The sequence below is a fragment of the Danio rerio genome, chromosome 9, assembly GCF_049306965.1.
Source record: "Danio rerio strain Tuebingen ecotype United States chromosome 9, GRCz12tu, whole genome shotgun sequence".
Lineage (NCBI taxonomy): Eukaryota > Metazoa > Chordata > Actinopteri > Cypriniformes > Danionidae > Danio > Danio rerio.
In genome coordinates this window covers 21302038-21320790 of record NC_133184.1, presented here as the reverse complement: position 1 = coordinate 21320790, position 18753 = coordinate 21302038, and the positions used below count along the sequence as shown (strand labels likewise).

Genomic DNA, 18753 nt, shown 5'->3' with positions numbered 1-18753 from the left:
ATGTGATCGGTCATCATGACTGCAGCAACTTTGAGCACTGAAGCGTCGAGCTCTCCGGCTTGACGGCTCCGTTTTCAACTCTGCCCCCACCTGCGCTCAGCTAATCCCGTTGATCACCGACTGCAGCTGTGCTTTATGTCGAACGCACCTAGGGTCCGTTCTTCGTACCTCACTTAAACAATCTAAAGCTGCGTCCCAAATGGCACACTATACACTATGCACTCATGCACTATGTACTTATGCACTTACACACTCAACAGGATAGTATATGTATGTAGTGGCGTCCCAAATGGAGCACTAATGTTTTTTTACTAAGCGGAAATTCAAACCGTTTCCCTGATGACGTTTGACGGTTGCCAAATCAGTGAAATAAACGACCGAATTATCAAATATTACCTGCCGTGAGTGTTGCCGCATTCACCATCGGGAGGCACTATAATCACTCTCGTAGAAGAATTTTGTTCTCACCATCCAAAATAAATAAAGTTATTCAACATGTGCGTCCGATAGCTCCGCCTCTTCCGCTACGTAAGCAAACCTGCGGTCGTTGAGTGCGTGAAGTGTCCATCATTACACACTTCATTTTAGCGGCTGAATGAGTGCATCATCCGGGAAATTAAAGTGCACTTATTATTTTTATAGTTTTCAGTGTGAACACACTACTTACACTATTTATACTACAAAATGGCATAGAATAGTGCATAAGTATGCGATTTGGGACGCAGCTTCAGATTATTTGGCAGATCCCGGATCTTTTAATCTTAATAACTGATCTCTCGCTAATTTGGTTCTTCAAACAAGTTTGCGAATCAGATTAGAATGTCTGGATAAACTGATCTGAGATCGCTGCGTGTGTTGTGAAGGACAGATCTATCGATCCTCGAAATCATGATCAGCAATGCAACGATTGGCTGACGGCACAGCAGCGTAATGACATCATCTGATTAATATTCAATTATCCATGTGAGCAACATTACATTAAATTAGCAGTAAACGGCTTGTTAAATATGACACGCAATAACCTCTACATTTGTTGTGGGCTGCAGGCTTTACACTTTCATGTGTCAAGTGTATTCATCATTTCAATGCAAATCAATGTATTTAGTTCTACAGTTAGAAAAGATTTTCTTTATTATAGTAGCCGTTTTTTAATCGGTTTAAAGAATAACTGTGTAAAAAATAACTTGTTTACAAAAAGCGTTTTCATATTGGTAAAGGCGTCTGCAACTTTTGTGAAGCATCAAATCACCGGCATATTAACTATCAAAATATGTTTATGACTGCTGAAATGTATTATTGCTTTAAAAAAAGTCACATATTGTGCATTTGTATTATACACAATTTGTACTAAAGCGATCTAAAAAGTTCATATCAATAAGTTTTCTCTTTGCACCACCAGGTGGCAGTCTTTGTATTTTCATTTTGAGGGTGCAGATTGCATACGTTTTATTAATATGTATAACTTAATTTATTTTATTAATGACTATATCTTTATATATATAGTTTAAAAATATGTACCATTTTCCCCAGTGTATATAACTACTACTGTAAGAAAATATCAGAATTCGGAACATACTTTCTGTATTATCTTTCCTTGAACTGAGCCAATCTAATCCTGTTTATATGAATTGAACCTGCTCCCAATCAGGTTTGACCTAGCAGAACTGTTGCTATGACAACAACTCTCGGATCAGCTTTGAAGAACGAAACGATCCTGGATCGTGTCAAATCGTCAATATCCAAATCCAGCTAACTGAGTAATCCACGTACAAAGAACAGACCCCTGGCTGCTTCTCAATATGCGTTCTTCAGCGGTCTTGCGTCCTTGTGTTCTCGTGAAACGTCATCATCAGCTGCCAACAGCGTTGGCTGTTTCTCGAATTGCAAGAACGCAGAGAACCGACTTATGTTCTTGTGAAGACCGGTCTTGCCAGGTGTCCTCGGAAGAACGAACTCAGGAGACCGCGAGGGCAGAGAACGCGTCCTTTGAGATTTAAGGGTGCTTTCACACCTGTGAATCGATTTAGTTGTTCCGAAACAGAGATTACAAATGTTACATTGTTGCTCTTTGCTTTTGGAGCGGTTCGCTTTCACACTGCAAAGTTTCTAAACGGACCAATAGAGCTAAAACAAGTCATGTGCGAGTAAACTCTCCTTGGTCAGTGTCAGGGTTTATTTTGCAGCGTCCCGCTAAGCTGTTAGGAGAGGTGGAGGTTTGGTGGTGATTAACAGGGTTAATGTCTGAGGAGAGACGCGGTGGGGAGGGGTGAGAAGGGTGCGCGACGATGCCTATTTGAGGACCAGGAGGGAGACGCAAGATTACCGGGAGATCATCACTCGTTTGCGGGCATCCAGAGACTCGCGAAACTTCCCGCCCTACTCATAATTCTCTCTTCATATAGCCGTAAGCCTATTACATATCCATAAAACACTGTGATATAACCGCGCTCAAAAAACAAAAGCTTGTGTTTGTGTGTACAGAAATGTACTATTCACCCTCCCTGTTAAATTTAATCTAATCCGTGTCCTGAAACACACCTCCTCTCCTGCTTTCACTTCCCATACTGACGGAGAGAGCGATTAGTTTGTGAATGAATCCCCCGAATGACTCTTTCACTAATGTTAGGCGACAATAATACAAGTTTCTGGCAGCGCAGCATCTCGTTGTCATATTTCTTTTGCATTGTTTGCTGATTTTATTCAACAAAACTAGCATAAGCTGAGTGTTTAGTGCGAGTTGAAGCTGCTTTGCCATATGGTGAATGCAGTAAGTGACTGTTATCATCAATAACGTTACCTGTTTAGCACAAAAGTTCAGAACATTCAAAAACAGAAAAAAACGTTCTGAAATGTTCTGCCTTTGTGCTTTGTTTTCTGTGTTTGCTCGTTACTACACCCGTAGGCAGCGCTAAAGTCTCGCATCTTCACGTAATAACACTGTCTTGACTAGTGCGGTTGAATGACATTTGTCCTGGGAGCACTGTACCAATGTGGCGGCGCTATTGACGCATTCTGAGGGTCCTTATGCGATATCTAGTGTATATATCTATGAGCTCTGCGCATCTGTTCACGCTGATCCGCCATTAGCGCGTGCCCGTGTGCATCACAAACACATGCGCGCGAGCGAGCTGCGGGCCGCTCGCAGATGCCGAGTCGGAGCCGGAGGCGCCAAAGGACAGCTGAGCTCGGGCCGATTAATGTAAAGCCAGGCGGGGGTATAATTCGCCCTTAAAGCGGCCGCGCGGTCACGAGACGGACCAGGAGAAATCAAATGCTGCATTGAAACTTTTGAAAATCATGAATCAGTATTGGAGTTACTTAATAGATATATACATTAGATGTCACCTGGCCTGTTGTTTTCTATTGGACGGAATGCGTCAATAGCGCCGCCATCTTGCTACAGAGTAGCGCTCCTTTGAAATGAATGTGGGACCAAGGTACAGTGGAGGACTGTGGCCGTCCAAAGCCAGATATATACACATATATCTATGATCGGGAGTTTTCCTGGATGTTATTATGTAATTTTTTTTCTAATTATGTAAATTATAATTTTACATCACTTTTTTACATTGATGGATCAATGACCGCACGGGCATTCCTGACAAAATGCTTGTGTTTGTGTGTACAGAAATGTACTATTCACCCTCCTGTTAAATTTGATCTAATCATGTCCTGAAACACAGCTCCTCTTCTGCTTTCACTTCTCATACTGACTGAGGGAGCGATTCGTTTGTGAATGAATCCACCGAACGACTCTTTCACTAACGTTAGTCGACAATAATGCAAGTTTCTGGCAGCGCAGCATCTCGTTGTCATATTTCTTTTGCATCGTTTGCTGATTTTATTTAACAAAACTAGCATAAGCCGAGTGTTTAGTGCGAGTTGGAGCTGCTTTGCCGTATGGTGAATGCAGTAAGTGACTGTTATCATCAATAACGTTACCTGATTAGCACAAAAGTTCAGAACATACAAAAACAGAAAAAACCTTAATATTACCTATGCAATGTTCTGCCTTTGTGCTTTGTTTTCTTTGTTTGCTCGTTACTACACCCGTAGACAGCGCTAAAGTCCAGCATCTTCGCGTAATAACACTGACTAATGCGGTTGAATGACATTTGTCCTGGGAGCACTGTACCAATGTGGCGGCGCTATTGACGCATGCTCAGGGTCCCTATGCGATATCTAGTGTATATATCTATGGAGTTACTTTAGCACGCTGGAGGAAGGACGAGACCATGGCTGAAGTATTACTGTTAGACAGGTAATGTTCTGTTTTGAAACTATTTTAGTCAGTCTAAGCTTATGTTAGATTGTGTTCTGTTATGAATAACTTCTATGCACATAACTAACTGGCGAATGACATGAACTAGTGGGTTGTCTGTCGGCTGTTGTGACGCGGTCCAAGCGCTCTCGATTTCAGGAGGTGTGGCTTTGAATCACAGTCCCTCCCCGCCGTCCAAAGATAATATGCTAAGCGGTTAGCATTTTGGCAGATCAACTACTGCACCTTTAATAACAGTGATGACAACATAGTTTTAACATGTGGGTCTCCAACTTTAAGTCATGCCTCTATTAATAAGTTGTGCCCCTAATGCTGCGTTCACACCAGACACGGAATGCGCGTCAAGCGCGAGTGATTTACTAATTTATTAAGTCAATGCAAACGCGCGAATATACATCCTGCGGCGCGAATGATGCAAATTGTGCAAATGGCGCGGAGCGAATTGTGTGTTTGATGCGCTTAATGAGCGTTTTGCGAGAATCTCTCGATTTCGAAAATCTGAACTTCAGCGTACATTCCCGCCGTGTTAACTAATCAGAAGCTTGCTCTTGTGGGGGCGTGATTGTGTCGTAGTTCCGTGACCTGTTGTCGGTGTTCCGAGGGAAATCCTCCAGCCTTCACAGACAACAGTTCATCAAACTCGGCTTGGCTCAGTAAGAAGCACCGCTGAAAGCCTCTGTCATCCAGGTTAAGTTTTTGGAGGAGTTTATGAGCTCACAGAGCTGGATGCAACTCTGAAAGAATGTAGTGGACTCAGACACGACCCTAAACGTATCGATGCTGTTTTTCAGTCTTCATAAAGCACATAAACACTGTTATTTTCTTAATAAAATCCATGTTAGCCATTTAGCTGTGAAGCTAGAGTCTTCAGGCAGACAGAAGCCCTGCCCATCACACGAATCTGCGTCTGTTCTGATGTGAATTTGACACGCGAATGAAGCGGGGTTTGACGCGCGTATGAAGCGAGTAAACTCAAATGCATTATGCTGTGTTCACACCAGACGCGGAACCCGCGTCAAGGGCGAGTGATTTCATGTTAAGTCAATGCAAACGCGCGAATAGACACCCTGTGGTGCGATACGCACGAATGTCGCGAATTGAGCGTTTTGCGCGTTTGACGCGAATCACTCGAGTTTGAAAATCTGAACTTCAGCGGACATTCGCGCCGCGTTAACCTATTAGGAGCTTGCTCTTGTGGGGGCGTGATTGTGACGTATCGCCTGTTGTCGATGTCCCAGGGGAAATCCCCCAGCAGACACCGACAAGAAGTTCATCAAACTGGGCTGGGCTAAGTCAGAAGAACCGCTGAAAACCTCCATCAGCCAGGTTCAGTTTCTGGAGGAGTCTATGAACTTAAAGGGTCACGAAACACCAAAACACATTTTTTGTGCTGTTGACAGTGATATATGTGTCCCACACTGCTAAAAACACTATTAGGACACCTATATTTTACTAAAAAGTGTAAATTGATTGTTTTTGCGTTATTTCAAGCAAATTCGTACTTACGGTTTGAAATTAATTTTTGAAGCTGCATCACGGTCATGACATAATAGCGTTGTATTCCAGCGTGCAGACTGGACGTCTGTGCCAGAGTGTGTCTTATTACGTCTTACAGTGTGATGCATTAATGTATGAGTAAGGCTTGGTTCAAACCAATCAGCACGCTCTATTGTGCAACTTCATTAATATTCATTACTGTCACAGTGTTTAGACGACAGACACACCACGTTGTATTGGCAAAACAAGCATGAAGTGTTGCTTTTATAGTTTGCTAAAGTTAAGTTTCGTTTTCATTTTCTCTCTGTGAGAGCTCAGCTGGAGTCACGTGTGGATTAACAGTGTACGAGACGCTCGACAACAATAACTTACGTGTCTAAGGAGGATTATTGTTTACCTGAGAGCTGTTCTCATCTCCAAACGCTGAGATCCGGATTCGCTTGTAGTCTCCTCTTAATAAAGACGCGGCTCTAGTTGCTGGTGATTGTCCTGTCTCTACAGATTTGGTAAGTGAGCGACCAGTGCTCTTTGTTTATTCAGTTTGTTCGTATCGAACTAAGTTAATTATTGCATCGAGTGTAAACATGTTAGGACCACAACCAAACTTTTACCTCGTATAGGGTTTTCACTGCATTTTGTGACTGGAATAACACACGCGGCTTTCTGAGGCTACCTGCCGTGTGCATCTAAGTTTCCGGGAAATGCGGAGGATTTTTTTCTCTCATTCGCCGTGCGGTATCAAGCATTGCATTGAAAATACACGCTTAGAGCAGTTCCTCGAATCAAATATCTCGTTTGTCACGAGATGCATGAATGAATTCCCTGAATAAAAGAGCCAAACTTAATAATTTGGCAAATAATAAAACTACAGATGTCCATGTAGGTTAAACACCATCACTTTCTCCTGTGTGTGTGTGTGTGTGTGTGTGTGTGTGTGTGTGTGTGTGTGTGTGTGTGTGTGTGTGTGTGTGTTTGTGTGTGTGTGTGTGTGTGTGTGTGTGTGTGTGTGTGTGTGTGTGTGTGTGTGTGTGTATATTTTGACTCTGAAACTCGCGCTTGCCCAAATAGACACTCCCACACCATCCCACTTTTCTTCCTCCGACACTCCCCCCTAAACAGAGCTGGACACGTCCACTTTTCTGACTTTTTCCAAAGTAGAGGTGTGAAAACACCCTGCTGAAACGAGGGGTTTCATGGCCCTTTAAAGAGCTGGATGCACCTGTAAAAGGATATAGTGGACTCAGACACGGCCCTAAACGTAACGACGCTGTTTTTCAGTCTTCATAAAGCACATAAACACTGTTATTTTCTTCATAAAATCCATGTTAGCCCTTTTGCTATGAAGCTAGAGTCACGGGGCAGACAGAAACCCTGCCCATCATGCGAATCCGCGTCTGTTCTGAAGTAAATTTGAGACGCGAATGAAGCGAGTATCCTCAAATGTTCACGCGGCTATCCGCGCGTTCCGCGTCTGGTATGAACACAGCATTACGAGCGTTTCGCTCGAATCTCTCGAGTTCGAAAATCTGAACTTCAGCAGACGTTGGAGAAATTTTAATGTAGCTGTGAATTTTGACCATCCAAATTTTTGTAAAAAAATTTTTTTTATTGCTGATGTCTCCTTGTTACAATAGTATCTGGATTGGTTGATAGTTTGTAGATTCCATTATAAAATATAGTTTGGCATTACAGATTCAAATTGCTGAGATGTGATACTGTAGACTGGCCTAACGGAAACAATATTAGCCATCTATATAGTGTAGCGTACAGTCCACAGATAAAATTTCTTATTGATTTTATCACGGTCCGACAGAACGGTTTTACGACTCCTGGCTCCAAGAAGTCTGTATTTTCGTGACAGCTTAAGTTGTTCAGGGGGCCTGGATAGATAAGCAGGAAAACTTCAAAGACATTCCTGCCCAAATACCCTCACACACACACATACACCCCCACGAGGCTGTTCCGACAGAAAGAAAATGAACTCATCAAATCCAGAACCAGCACAAAACCAATGTGTTATGTTTTGTAAACTTTGTATCTAATTTCTGACTTTTCTTACCGGTGTAACCTCTCTTATAACCTGTATGCATGTTCCAGTTAGGCCTTTGTAAAGCATAAATATTGTAAGGATATGAAAAATTACGTTGATGTACTTTCAACCCCCCCCTCATGTTTGGTACCGATGGGTTTCTGCTGACATTTTACAACACATGATGCATAGATCGAGAGCATAACTCGCATTGCTTTATTCTTTAAAGCCCTGTATTAGATGCCTGTCCGCATGCTTTAGGCGGACACTCAAATTTGCCTACGAGCAGCCCCTAGACAAAGGAAGGTTCGCGCGCAAACTTTCCCCTGAAATCATTGGTCAGAATGCTGTACGGGTTGTCACGTGACCCGCAGGTATAACTCATTCTGCCCTCCCAAACATCTGGGCAGAAAGAGAACGTCCCAAAAAGGAACATCATTGACGGTGGTCCCTTTAAGGGCCACACGGCTCTTCACAGCCGCATGGACTTTCCCGCCACGTTTTCTTTATTTTCCGGCAAAGTAAATTCAGTTTAAAGTTTGCGATCGTGTTCGTCCGAACCGCATTACAAACTCCACGCATCAAAGGACATCAAGAGTAGTTTCATCACGACGGAAGAGGGACGCATAAGAGAGACCGCCAGACATGAAAGACCAGGTGATTTTAGTTATGCGATTAAGCTGTGCCCCTTTTATCAAAAAGGTGTTTTTTATAACCTTGGTGGTCCGTAATGGTGCGTGTGGAACTGAAAGTTTTGTCACTCTTTAATCTGAAATCTATATTCTCTAGCTTTACTATTTCTCTTTGCTGTTACACGTTCTATAGACCCGATATCTCCACGTGGTTTACCTTTGTTTTGTGTTTAATGTATGTTTGTGCGTTTGTTTGTTCATTACGTCTGACTAGTCAATAAATTCCATTATAATCAAATGAATTGTATTGTTTGCCTCACGAGAAAATGTCACTGAAATACAGATTCCCCTGCCTAGCTATTATAAGTTGTTTAAAACTTTTGAATGATTAATCTACTTCACAAGAAGTAGCAATTAAATTCCCTTTTTCTAAACGAACAGATTACAGTGTCCGCTCGGAAGAGCGGCGGCTTGTGTTCGTTTGGTCAAATTGACAATAAATTTATCCGGAATATTAATGATTAATAATAATTCGTTATTGTTGATAATTAATATTCATAATCTGGGAATCCGCTCGGTCGCGCGAGCATGATCATTTACAATCATATGTTTGTTTGACCAAACTGACTGAAGCTTAAGCCGGAATATTAATAATTAAGAATAAACCGTTATTGTTGATTATTAATATTCATAAAATGAGCTGATTTCATGTTACAATAGGTTATCGACTGTATGTTTGATGATAATGTTTAATAAAGTGACTGTCAGGCAATCTTCTTTCTATTAGCCATGGGCCGGTATAAGATTCTGACTGTATGACAAGCTTGGACAAAAATATCCTGGTTTCACGATTTCGTGGTATTGTGATTATCACTCTAAAATATATTATTTTTAAACAGGTAAAAAAATAAAATCTTTTTTCCCTTTTGAACAAAGTATATTTTATTTTGAGAAACATTTAAAATATTTTGGAACAATAAACACATCAGGCTAAATTAATTATCAACTTCTGCTGTCTTCATTTGTTTCAAAAATACCTATTTTTTACATTTTAAAACGGCATCTTTGGATCTTTTCTGCTGGAAAAACTGTTGTGTTAAAAAAAAAAACATAAATAAAAAATCTTACACATATCTTAGGAGCAGTATTGCAGAAAATTTTGACTGTTTTAAAACCTTGACTTTTCCAAACCGCAGTATACCTTGAAAACTGTTATCATTCCATGCCTACTTTCTATTTGTAAACATTTTGACCAAATATTACAGTTTTTTTACAATGGCTATGACAGTTTTTTCAATACATTTAATAAGTTTCCTAAACTCTTAAAGCAGTTAGCACAACATCAGCCTTTGTTGGCTATACAATTAACACATTTCTTGTTGCTTTGACATAAAATGCATCCAGTTAACACTAATTTACAATGCTTAAACTTATTTTACATACAAGCTCAATCAAAACCAAAACAATGAAATTTTAAAGTCAGATTTACAAATACTTTAACACAGTATGTCAGAACAGATAACTTTATGTTCTAAACAAAACTTATATAGGCTGAAGTCAAAGTGAACAGCTGTTTATATTATGAATTGAATCACAAATATATTCCCTTTATTTTATTCCATTGCCTATGAGAAACAGCTTATTGCAGTTATTTGTGTATATTCATATATATCACAGCTGATTCCCATCTAGAAACCACAGTCATGTGTTGAGTTTTTTTCCAATCAAATGATCATCTGTTCTAAAAGAGGATTCTTGAGGTTTTTGAAAGAAATAGTGAGTGCATCAGATAATTAACAATATGTCCAGGTAAGGTTATGCAATACAGTCATTACTGTACTGTATACAGTGTGTTTTACAGTAAACTGCACTATAAACTTGAAGTTCATTAGTGCATAGTGTAAATGCTGTATTGTACTGCATATCTACTACGTGTCTAATTACTTTTCAGAGAGTCATGAAGTTGGAGGCCAATCAAATCACACATGAAATTATCTATTTTGCGAGGCTGACTTCAACTTGGCAGAAAGGCGTCACCATGTGTAAAACATACTGTAATAGGCCAAAGAGCCACAGTAACCATGTCAGGCCAGAAAAGAAGAAGCCGGGCAAATGAAGAAAACCGGGTAGAATAGAAGATTATTTTGTTTTCGTTTTTTTGTTTTGTTTTTTTATTATAATTGCGGTGCTTTTTCTGTGTGTGTATATATTGCAGTGATGTCCTTTTGCAAAAAAAAGTCTGTAGTGCAGCAATTCTGTGTCTGGAATTTTTATTTTTAATTTTTTTTACACAAACTACATTGTATAAAGCTACTCTGTGATGGTCGTTCATTTTTTGTATTGAATTTCTGCAGCAAAAGAAACAAAATGCCTGCATTTACTAAACCCAACAAAACTAAAATGTAAAGAGGTTTCAGATATAAGAGCTGATAAGCTGATAATAGTGTTTTTATTGTCAGTGTGATTTGATTGACTAAATGTTTCTGTTGGAAGAAAACATGTGTTAGTGTTTTGAATAATGATTTGATTATGAAACATGTTTGCAGTGTTTAGCAAACTTGTTAAATGTATTGAAAAAACTGTCATAACCATTGTAAAAAACTGTTATGTATACTGCGCCTAAAAGTCATACCCAGATAGCATACAAATGTGGGCCACTTTAGACAATTATGTGGCACTGGTGGTCTTCCTTCGGCCCAGACAAAATTAATGTGAGCCTGAAAAGGCCCACCTGTACAATGCCAAAGGGGGGCCAAAGATTTTATTTTATATATGGGCCATTTAGGGCAAAGATTTGGCATTACAGCAAAATGTAATCTGAATGTGGGCCTAATGTGGCCCATGTGAAAAATTATAAATTTGGCCCAAATGATGGAGGACAAGTCTGTGCCACAGTTTGCAAAAATGTAGCATAGTCATTTAAGGGTAATCTGAGTCTAAACCCAAATTGGCTCACATGTGTAAGTGCAAATGTGGGCTAGTTATCTTAAGTATGTGTGTCACTTTTGACAAATATTTGGCACAGTAAGCTCTGGGTATTGCGGCTGTTACCCTAATGTGGCCAAGAGAAAATATGGCAAATGTGGCCCAGTTATTTTAAAACATATGTGGGGCACTTTTGGCAAATAATTGGCACAGTAAACTCTGGCTAATGCAGGCGTTAGCCTGTAGTGGCCCAGAGAAGATATGGCAAATGTAGCCCAGTTATCTTAAAACATATGTGGGCCACTTCTGTTAAATTTTCGGCACAGTTAGCTCTGGCTAATGTGGCTGTGAGCCTAAAGTGGCCCAGTTATCTACAGTTTTTTCCAATTGTTTACACACATTTTCTAAAAGCAGGTCTCATATTTTTAGAACTCTACACACAAATCACAAAACACGGACACATTGGGCAAAACTCTTCAATTCTGCAAAATGCTATGTTCTATGTTCAAAACAATGTAATTTCTTATCAAAATGGTATTTTCTTTTCAAATGACACACACAAGCCATCACATGAATTGACAATTTTAAGCGTTACAGGTGAACACTGATGTGCTTAATGTAAAACACCATGACCACTTTTTCTCCATTCATCATAATGAATAGTGAAAGTAAAGGCCAAAGGAAGAAGGCTTTCTTAATCCTTGCCTTGCAGATGGTCTGTTTAACTGTTTTCTCGCTAGTGAAGCATTCAGTTTTTCCACGTACAAAGTCTGCAATGTAAATAGCAAATGCGCTATGGCGCGACGCAACCTAACTCTTAAAGAGAATGGAAGATGAGACTCTAATTGGTTTATTTGCTGGTTTGATTGATGTTCCTGTGTGGAGTTTTCATGTTCTCCCTGTTCATGGGGGTTTCCTCCAGGTGCTCTGGTTTCCCCCACAGTCCAAAGACCATTTTATGGTAATTATTAGCCCCTTTATGAAATATATATATATTTTTTGATTGTCTACGTCTGTTTTACTGTCATAATTAGGGCTGGGTATCGTTCCAAAATTTTCGATACCGATACCCTGAATTCGATACCGGTTTCGAACGATACTTTTTTCGATACTTTTATTTTAAGAAATATATTTTAACAAGATTACATAACTCATAATCTCTGAGAAACTTTGGTTTTATTTTTTCAGGATGTTTAGGAAACTATTCACAGCAGGCTTATGTAAGACCAATAAACAAAGGAACAAAAGCACAAAATGAACAAAGTGTAGTTAACACAATATATTAGTAAAAACAGTTTTAATAAAGTTCAAGCAGTTCGAAGTCAATAAATTTTAAGTATTTGTGAGGCTTACTGCTGCTTGAAGGTTTAGTTCACCCAAAAATTTAAATTCTGTCATTAATTATCTTCAAATGAAAATATTTTGGATTTAATCCAAGAGCTTTCTGATCCTCCCATAGATAAATCAATGAATAAAGTTATTTTTGTTTACTTTGAAAATAAAATTTCAAAAAGAGCAGAGACTATAACATTAATGTGAAGAAAACATGAAAGCTAAACTGTTAATGTAGCCAAGGATAAGGACATTTAAATAAGATAAGTTTAATGTGATGTAAACTTCATCATTTACTGTTAACCTTAAAGCTTTTAGTATCAACTCAGCTAGGTATTTAAAGCCATCAAAACAGTACATAACGTTACACAGTCTACGTTAGGTCCAAAAAAGGATTAATAAATTTACCCTGCACAAACCCTGTTTACACTGTTAGGTCTTGATGCCTAATTCTGATTTGTTGTAACGTGTAAACGGACAAGCAAAAAAATCTGATATATAGGCAACAAATCGGAATTGCAAATGCAAAACACGCCTAACCCTGAAACTGAAAGCGAGACATGTCTTTTAAGGGGCTGTTTCATATGGATTTAATAATCCTTCTTTCTGTTCAGTGAACGCAAACTGTCGTAGTTTATTAAAGACACAATCCCCTCAATGCACGACAGCTGCGCACCTTCAGCAACCTCATAATTCCTGCAGCACGAGGACTTTATCATTGTTTATGAGCGTCAAAAGTGGCGAATCTGTTCGGTGAGTTTTGCCATCTGTGCCACACTAGCCACTGCGAAATATGCAAAGTGTTGTTTAAGCAGAGAATGGTTCAGTCCTGATTTACCCCCACGCAGTTTATGTAATGGTATGGCCCTGAATCCTAATGTGTGTGCGCACTGTTTTAGAAAGAATAAAGTTGCTCTGTGTAGCCCGCAGTGCGTGTATTATTGGTGACAAAAAGCAAAATTTACAACACGAAGTTCGCCTAACTTTAAGGTGATTTTGAAGCGGAGGAGGTGGAAAAGGGCCGTCAGCTTGCGCTTATGTCTGTTTACTTTTCGGAGCCCCAGCCATCGCGCTTTAATCCTCAACAGTCACGGTGGACGACGCTTGTGGTGGGCACGTTGTTATGATGACTGCGCCGGCGTGATCTTCTTGCAGTCAAACAATGCAAAAATGCTTTAAAGTGTAGTGTACGCATTACAGCCTCACATTTGACAAGCTCTGAGCAAGTGGGCGTAACCGCCGTAAACTTTTGATTTTCAAGACAGCCTCGCTGCAGCCAAATTACCAGCATTTAACCCGGGCACGTTGACAGGATTATACCCTTGGGTATCGAAATTTGGTATCGAACGAAAATGATTTTTTCGATACTCGATAGTATCGAGACGATTCGGTCGGTGCTTAAAAAGTATCGAACTCGATACCCAGCCCTAGTCATAATGACTTGCCAAATTACCCTAACTTGCCTAATTAACATAGTTAAGCCTTTAAATATCATGTTAAGCTGAATACTATATTGTACTGTCATTATGGCAATTATCAAAAAAAATCTGGTATTAGAAATTTTTTTTTCCAATAAACAGAAATTATGGAAAAATATAAAATAATTTAAATTTAACAGGAGGGCAAATAATTCTGACCTCAACTATATGGGCTTTTTTTTCAGCCTGGGCTAAGGACAAAAAGGACTTTTCTCTTTTGGCCAAAGTCCTCTTTTCAGATGAAAGTAAAATTTGCATTTCATTTGGAAATCAAGGGGCTCTATTTTAACGATCTAGGTGCAAAGTCTGAAGTGCAGGGCGCAAAAGCATTTAGGTTGTGTCAGAATCCACTTTTGCTATTTTAAGCACGAAAAAATGCGCTCTGCGGCACCGAACATGGTCTAACAGGGTTGAGCTTATTCTCTTAATGAGTTATGGCTGTATTTTTAAAATAAACCAATCAGAGTCTCATCTTCCATTTCCTTTAAGAGTTAAGTTGCGTCGCGCCACAGCGCATTTGCTATTTACATTGCGGACTTTGTAAGTGGAAAAAACTGAACACTTCGCTAGTGAGAAAACAGTTAAACAGACCATCTGCAAGGCAAGGATTAAGAAAGCCTTCTTCCTTTGGCCTTTACTTTCACTTTCATGGATAAGGAAACGTGTTGGACGTAGTCACTGAAGACATCCATTAGCCTACATAATTAATTTTGTTTGTTAAGAGCAAATATTTGTTTCAAAACTATTTCTAAATTCAGTTCTAATTTACAGCCAACGAATAAATGAAAAATAATAACATTGTGTGGTCAAAACAGAGATATATATCCAAAGACAGATTTTATGACTTATATGGTCCAAAACCTGACAGGTGGTAAATCTAAGCTTGTACAAAAGCAAGTTGTCATGAATAAACTAAAAAAAGACCCTCGACATTAAAAAGGCATGAAGGTACTGGTTTTTGTATTTATGTAGAAAATAATATTTTTTTGTAATATTTTATTCCTTTAATTCTATTTTTATTTGTAAAGATATTTCTGTACATACTGCGTGTTTTAAGCAATGTTTAAGCGGGGCGCACAACTGACGCACTCTGCGCTGGACTTTAGACATGCTCTCAGCAGGAAAATCAAGATTGTGTTGGTCTGAAAATAGCAACACGTCTTGGAAACACATCTTTCGCCTTATTGCACCAGGTGTATGGTAAGGCCCAAGGAGTCTGGAGGAAGAGAGGAGAGGCACAGGATCCATGTCGCTAAAGGTCCAGTGTAAATGTTTGGGAAGCATGGCATCTGCTGCTGCTGGTCCAGTGTTTATCAGGTCCAAGGTCAGCACAGCCATCTACCCGGAAATTTTAAAGCAATTCATGTTGCCTTCTTCTGACCAGCTTTATAGAGATGCTGATTTGATTGTCCGGCAGGACTTGACATCTACCCACACTTTGTGCATGAGCGACAAGCCGTGAGAGGTGTTTTGACACTTCAGAGCCACAAGCGAAAAGCTTACTATAGAATGCAGAGAAACATTTCATGAGAAATCGAGACCCTATAGACATTCATAATAGATATTGTGATAGATAGTTTTATTATTATATATTTTTGCAAACAGGGACAAACCAATGCAGTCTGTGAGATTTAAAGGGCTTTTATATTGTAAACACGGATAAACCAGCCTCAAAATTCTGGTTGTTTAGTTACATTCATTTAATGTTTTTTTTTTTTTTTCGTAATTATTGAATTTTTTAATCATCAGACAGTGATAGATGCAAATTTATCATGACAAACGTGTTAGGAATAACGGTTTCTGTGTTCTTTGATTTTGTTGTAATAACTTATGTATACACCTTTTTCCCCACACATGACTCATGTGTTGTAAATTCTGGATTGCATTTCCATTAAGCTTGGTATTTTAACATTGAATTATGTTTTTCCAGGTGAAGAGGTTATTGGGCATGACACGGCAGTTGAATATGGAGAAAGAGCCAACTTGTTGTGCCATCTGACTGATACTAAGGAAGATATAACTCTTATTATGTGGAAGAAAACAACAAAAAGAAAAACTGAGGAGGACATTTTTTTTGTCATTCACCAAGATGACAAAACAGAACATATAAATGGATTGGGGGACAGAGTTCAATTCATTGGGAGCTTTGCAGAGAGAAATGGATCAATTCAGCTGCGGGGAATGGAGTTTCTGGATGAAGGGACCTACACATGCATCTTCAACCTTTTTCCTAGTGGGCCAATAGCGACTTACATCAAGGCCTCTGTTTTTGGTAAGATGGCTTCATAATGAATCATTCTATTTTGTGGTTTCTAACAATGATGTAACTGGTACAGTTTTTTAAATAATACAATTGTTATTGCCAGACTTTCCTCCCTGTAGAAAGTTTGTGCTTAGTAGGGCTGCATGATAAATCTCAACGATGCCTCAGTGACGTTTTTACTCCAAATATAATTCAGTTTGTAATAAGTCGTTTAATGAAATAATGTGGTAAAAAAAAAGAAAAAGTGAAGCGCTACGAATACTTTCCAGATGCACTGTATGTTTTTCTTTGTCGTATGTTTGTTAATCTTGTTGAATCAATGAAAGCTGTTCCATCTTTTGTTTAAAGCTATAGGGGTATCCCATAGACTGGGATTTCCTAGGTTTCTTCGTGGGATATTTGGTTGTTTCTCGTTGGCCTTATGCCTTGTCCAGACTAGCAGCGACTTTGTAGCTGCCTGTCGCTCTGGGTGGCGAGCTGCTTCAAACGCAGGTCTGTTTTTAGGTATACAGCACCAGCACGAATACAACCGGCCTCTAAGCGAGCAGAGAGAGGATCACATCAGCTCTACTGGTGCTCCTAGTGGCTGTTACTCAAGAAAGTCACTCTTCATTTGCATGAAGTTGAAGGATTCTTAACATTGTCGCATCACTCGTCACGTGCATCTGGTCGCAAACGGTCGATGTCGCTCGCGTAAACGAAGGTCGTCAGAAGTTGTAATGAACGGTCGCTTGTCGCTTTGCTGTTGTGAATCGCTTGTAGTGTGAATGAGACTTTTGGAGGAGATTTAATACTGATCACATATTTGTAATCTTCTCACATGATGTGCAAGACAAAGTTAATAACAAATGTGATTTGTATGTTGATTTATCATTCAGCTCTAATGCTTAGTGGATTTTTAAAAAGAGAAATTGGCAAAATCTATAAATCAGGAGTGGATCAAAGACAGAATTACCAACTTTAGCCATTTTTCACATTTAATCACAAACTGAATTCATCCCTTTTTTTTAAATGTAGCTCGTCCTGCTGTTACTGTGAAAGGGGAGGAGCCTGTTATTGGTTGTTTAGAAGTGATTTTGGCATCCTGCTTTGCCTCAAATGCACGGCCTGCAGCAGAAGTGACATGGAGATTAGGAGAGCTGGAAAAATCTCTGAAGACAAGAACCAACCATACAGTGAACGCCAATGAAACCATTACAGTTGTATCCTACCTACTAGGTGTCCCATTCAAACATCTACACAAGAAGAACATCCAGTGTGTGGTAAAACACAACAGCCTGACAGAACACCTTGTACTGAACTACACAATAGACATCCATTGTAAGTAAACAGCATTAAGTAAACATTATGAAGGCTTCAGTATACTTCAAACAAAGTTTGTTTGTTTTTTTGTTTTTTGTTTGAGGGCAAAAGTAAGTTTGAAAAGGCTAAGTGACAGTTTTCTACACTCCAACACCCTTACAACCCCCTCTCCACTGATTGGTCAACCAAACGTTAAACCGTGCTGTCATCAGCTGTTTGACAGTTTTGGAACGTTTGCTTTCCATAACTAGAAAAGTGATTGATTTTTGTATTATTATGAAAATCATTTCAGTAATGTCATTGATGCACAAGTCTCTGTAGTTGTTTATCTTATGTAATTTATTAAAACATTAGTGTGTATCTTTTGCATATTCTGAAATATGCCAGATAAACTTGAAAGTTAAAAGTGCTGTTGTTTAAGTGGTACGAAGTGCTCATTTTAGATGCAATTTTGCAAAACATTATTACATGAAATGGCCATGAAATTAAAATTGCGTATCTCATTCTTTGACCTTCCTTCTTAAACTCTGCAAATGATCTCAACTAGAACAACATGTCATTACAGGTACAAAACATTTACATAACTAGAAAAAAGAATGTAGCATGCTCAACCTTTAATAATGTTTAATAGTAAAGTTTAATAGCCATTATAACATATTAATTAGAAAGTGCTTTGTCAGCAAAGAACATATAAAATCCCTAAAATAACGTTTGGAATGATAAAGGCAGAGAGATTAAAAGTGTTTTAATTTATTAGTGTGTTTATTGACATCAGTCAAATCAAATGTCAGCTTGCTTCTGATTAGTTTCTGATTTTTCCTCCTGATTCTCTAACAGAATAATATGTAATTTGTGTTGCAGATGTGAAAAAAATATCTGCATCTGAAGTTGAATAAGATTTGATAAATGCATTTACACATTTAACAATTAATATGGCAAAATTTAATGGTATTTGATCCAAACATTCTATATTGGATTCTGAAGATGAAATAGCCAGTAGTTGCCAGCAAGTA

General features: G+C 39.0%; 1 protein-coding gene across 10 annotated transcripts in view; it reads left to right on the top strand.

The window, feature by feature from the left end:
- Positions 1-18753, top strand: part of si:ch211-141e20.2 — a 144543-nt gene that overhangs the window by 48634 nt on the left and 77156 nt on the right. For all 10 annotated transcript variants that reach the window (XR_012385277.1, XR_012385278.1, XR_012385275.1 and 7 more), the window contains exons 2-3: positions 16106-16447; positions 17456-17758. Coding sequence is in view for 6 of the 10 variants with exons in the window: in XM_068223585.1 (XP_068079686.1) it covers positions 16106-16447; positions 17456-17758 (645 nt within the window). In the remaining 4 variants the exon portion in view is untranslated. The remainder of the gene's footprint in view (positions 1-16105; positions 16448-17455; positions 17759-18753) is intronic.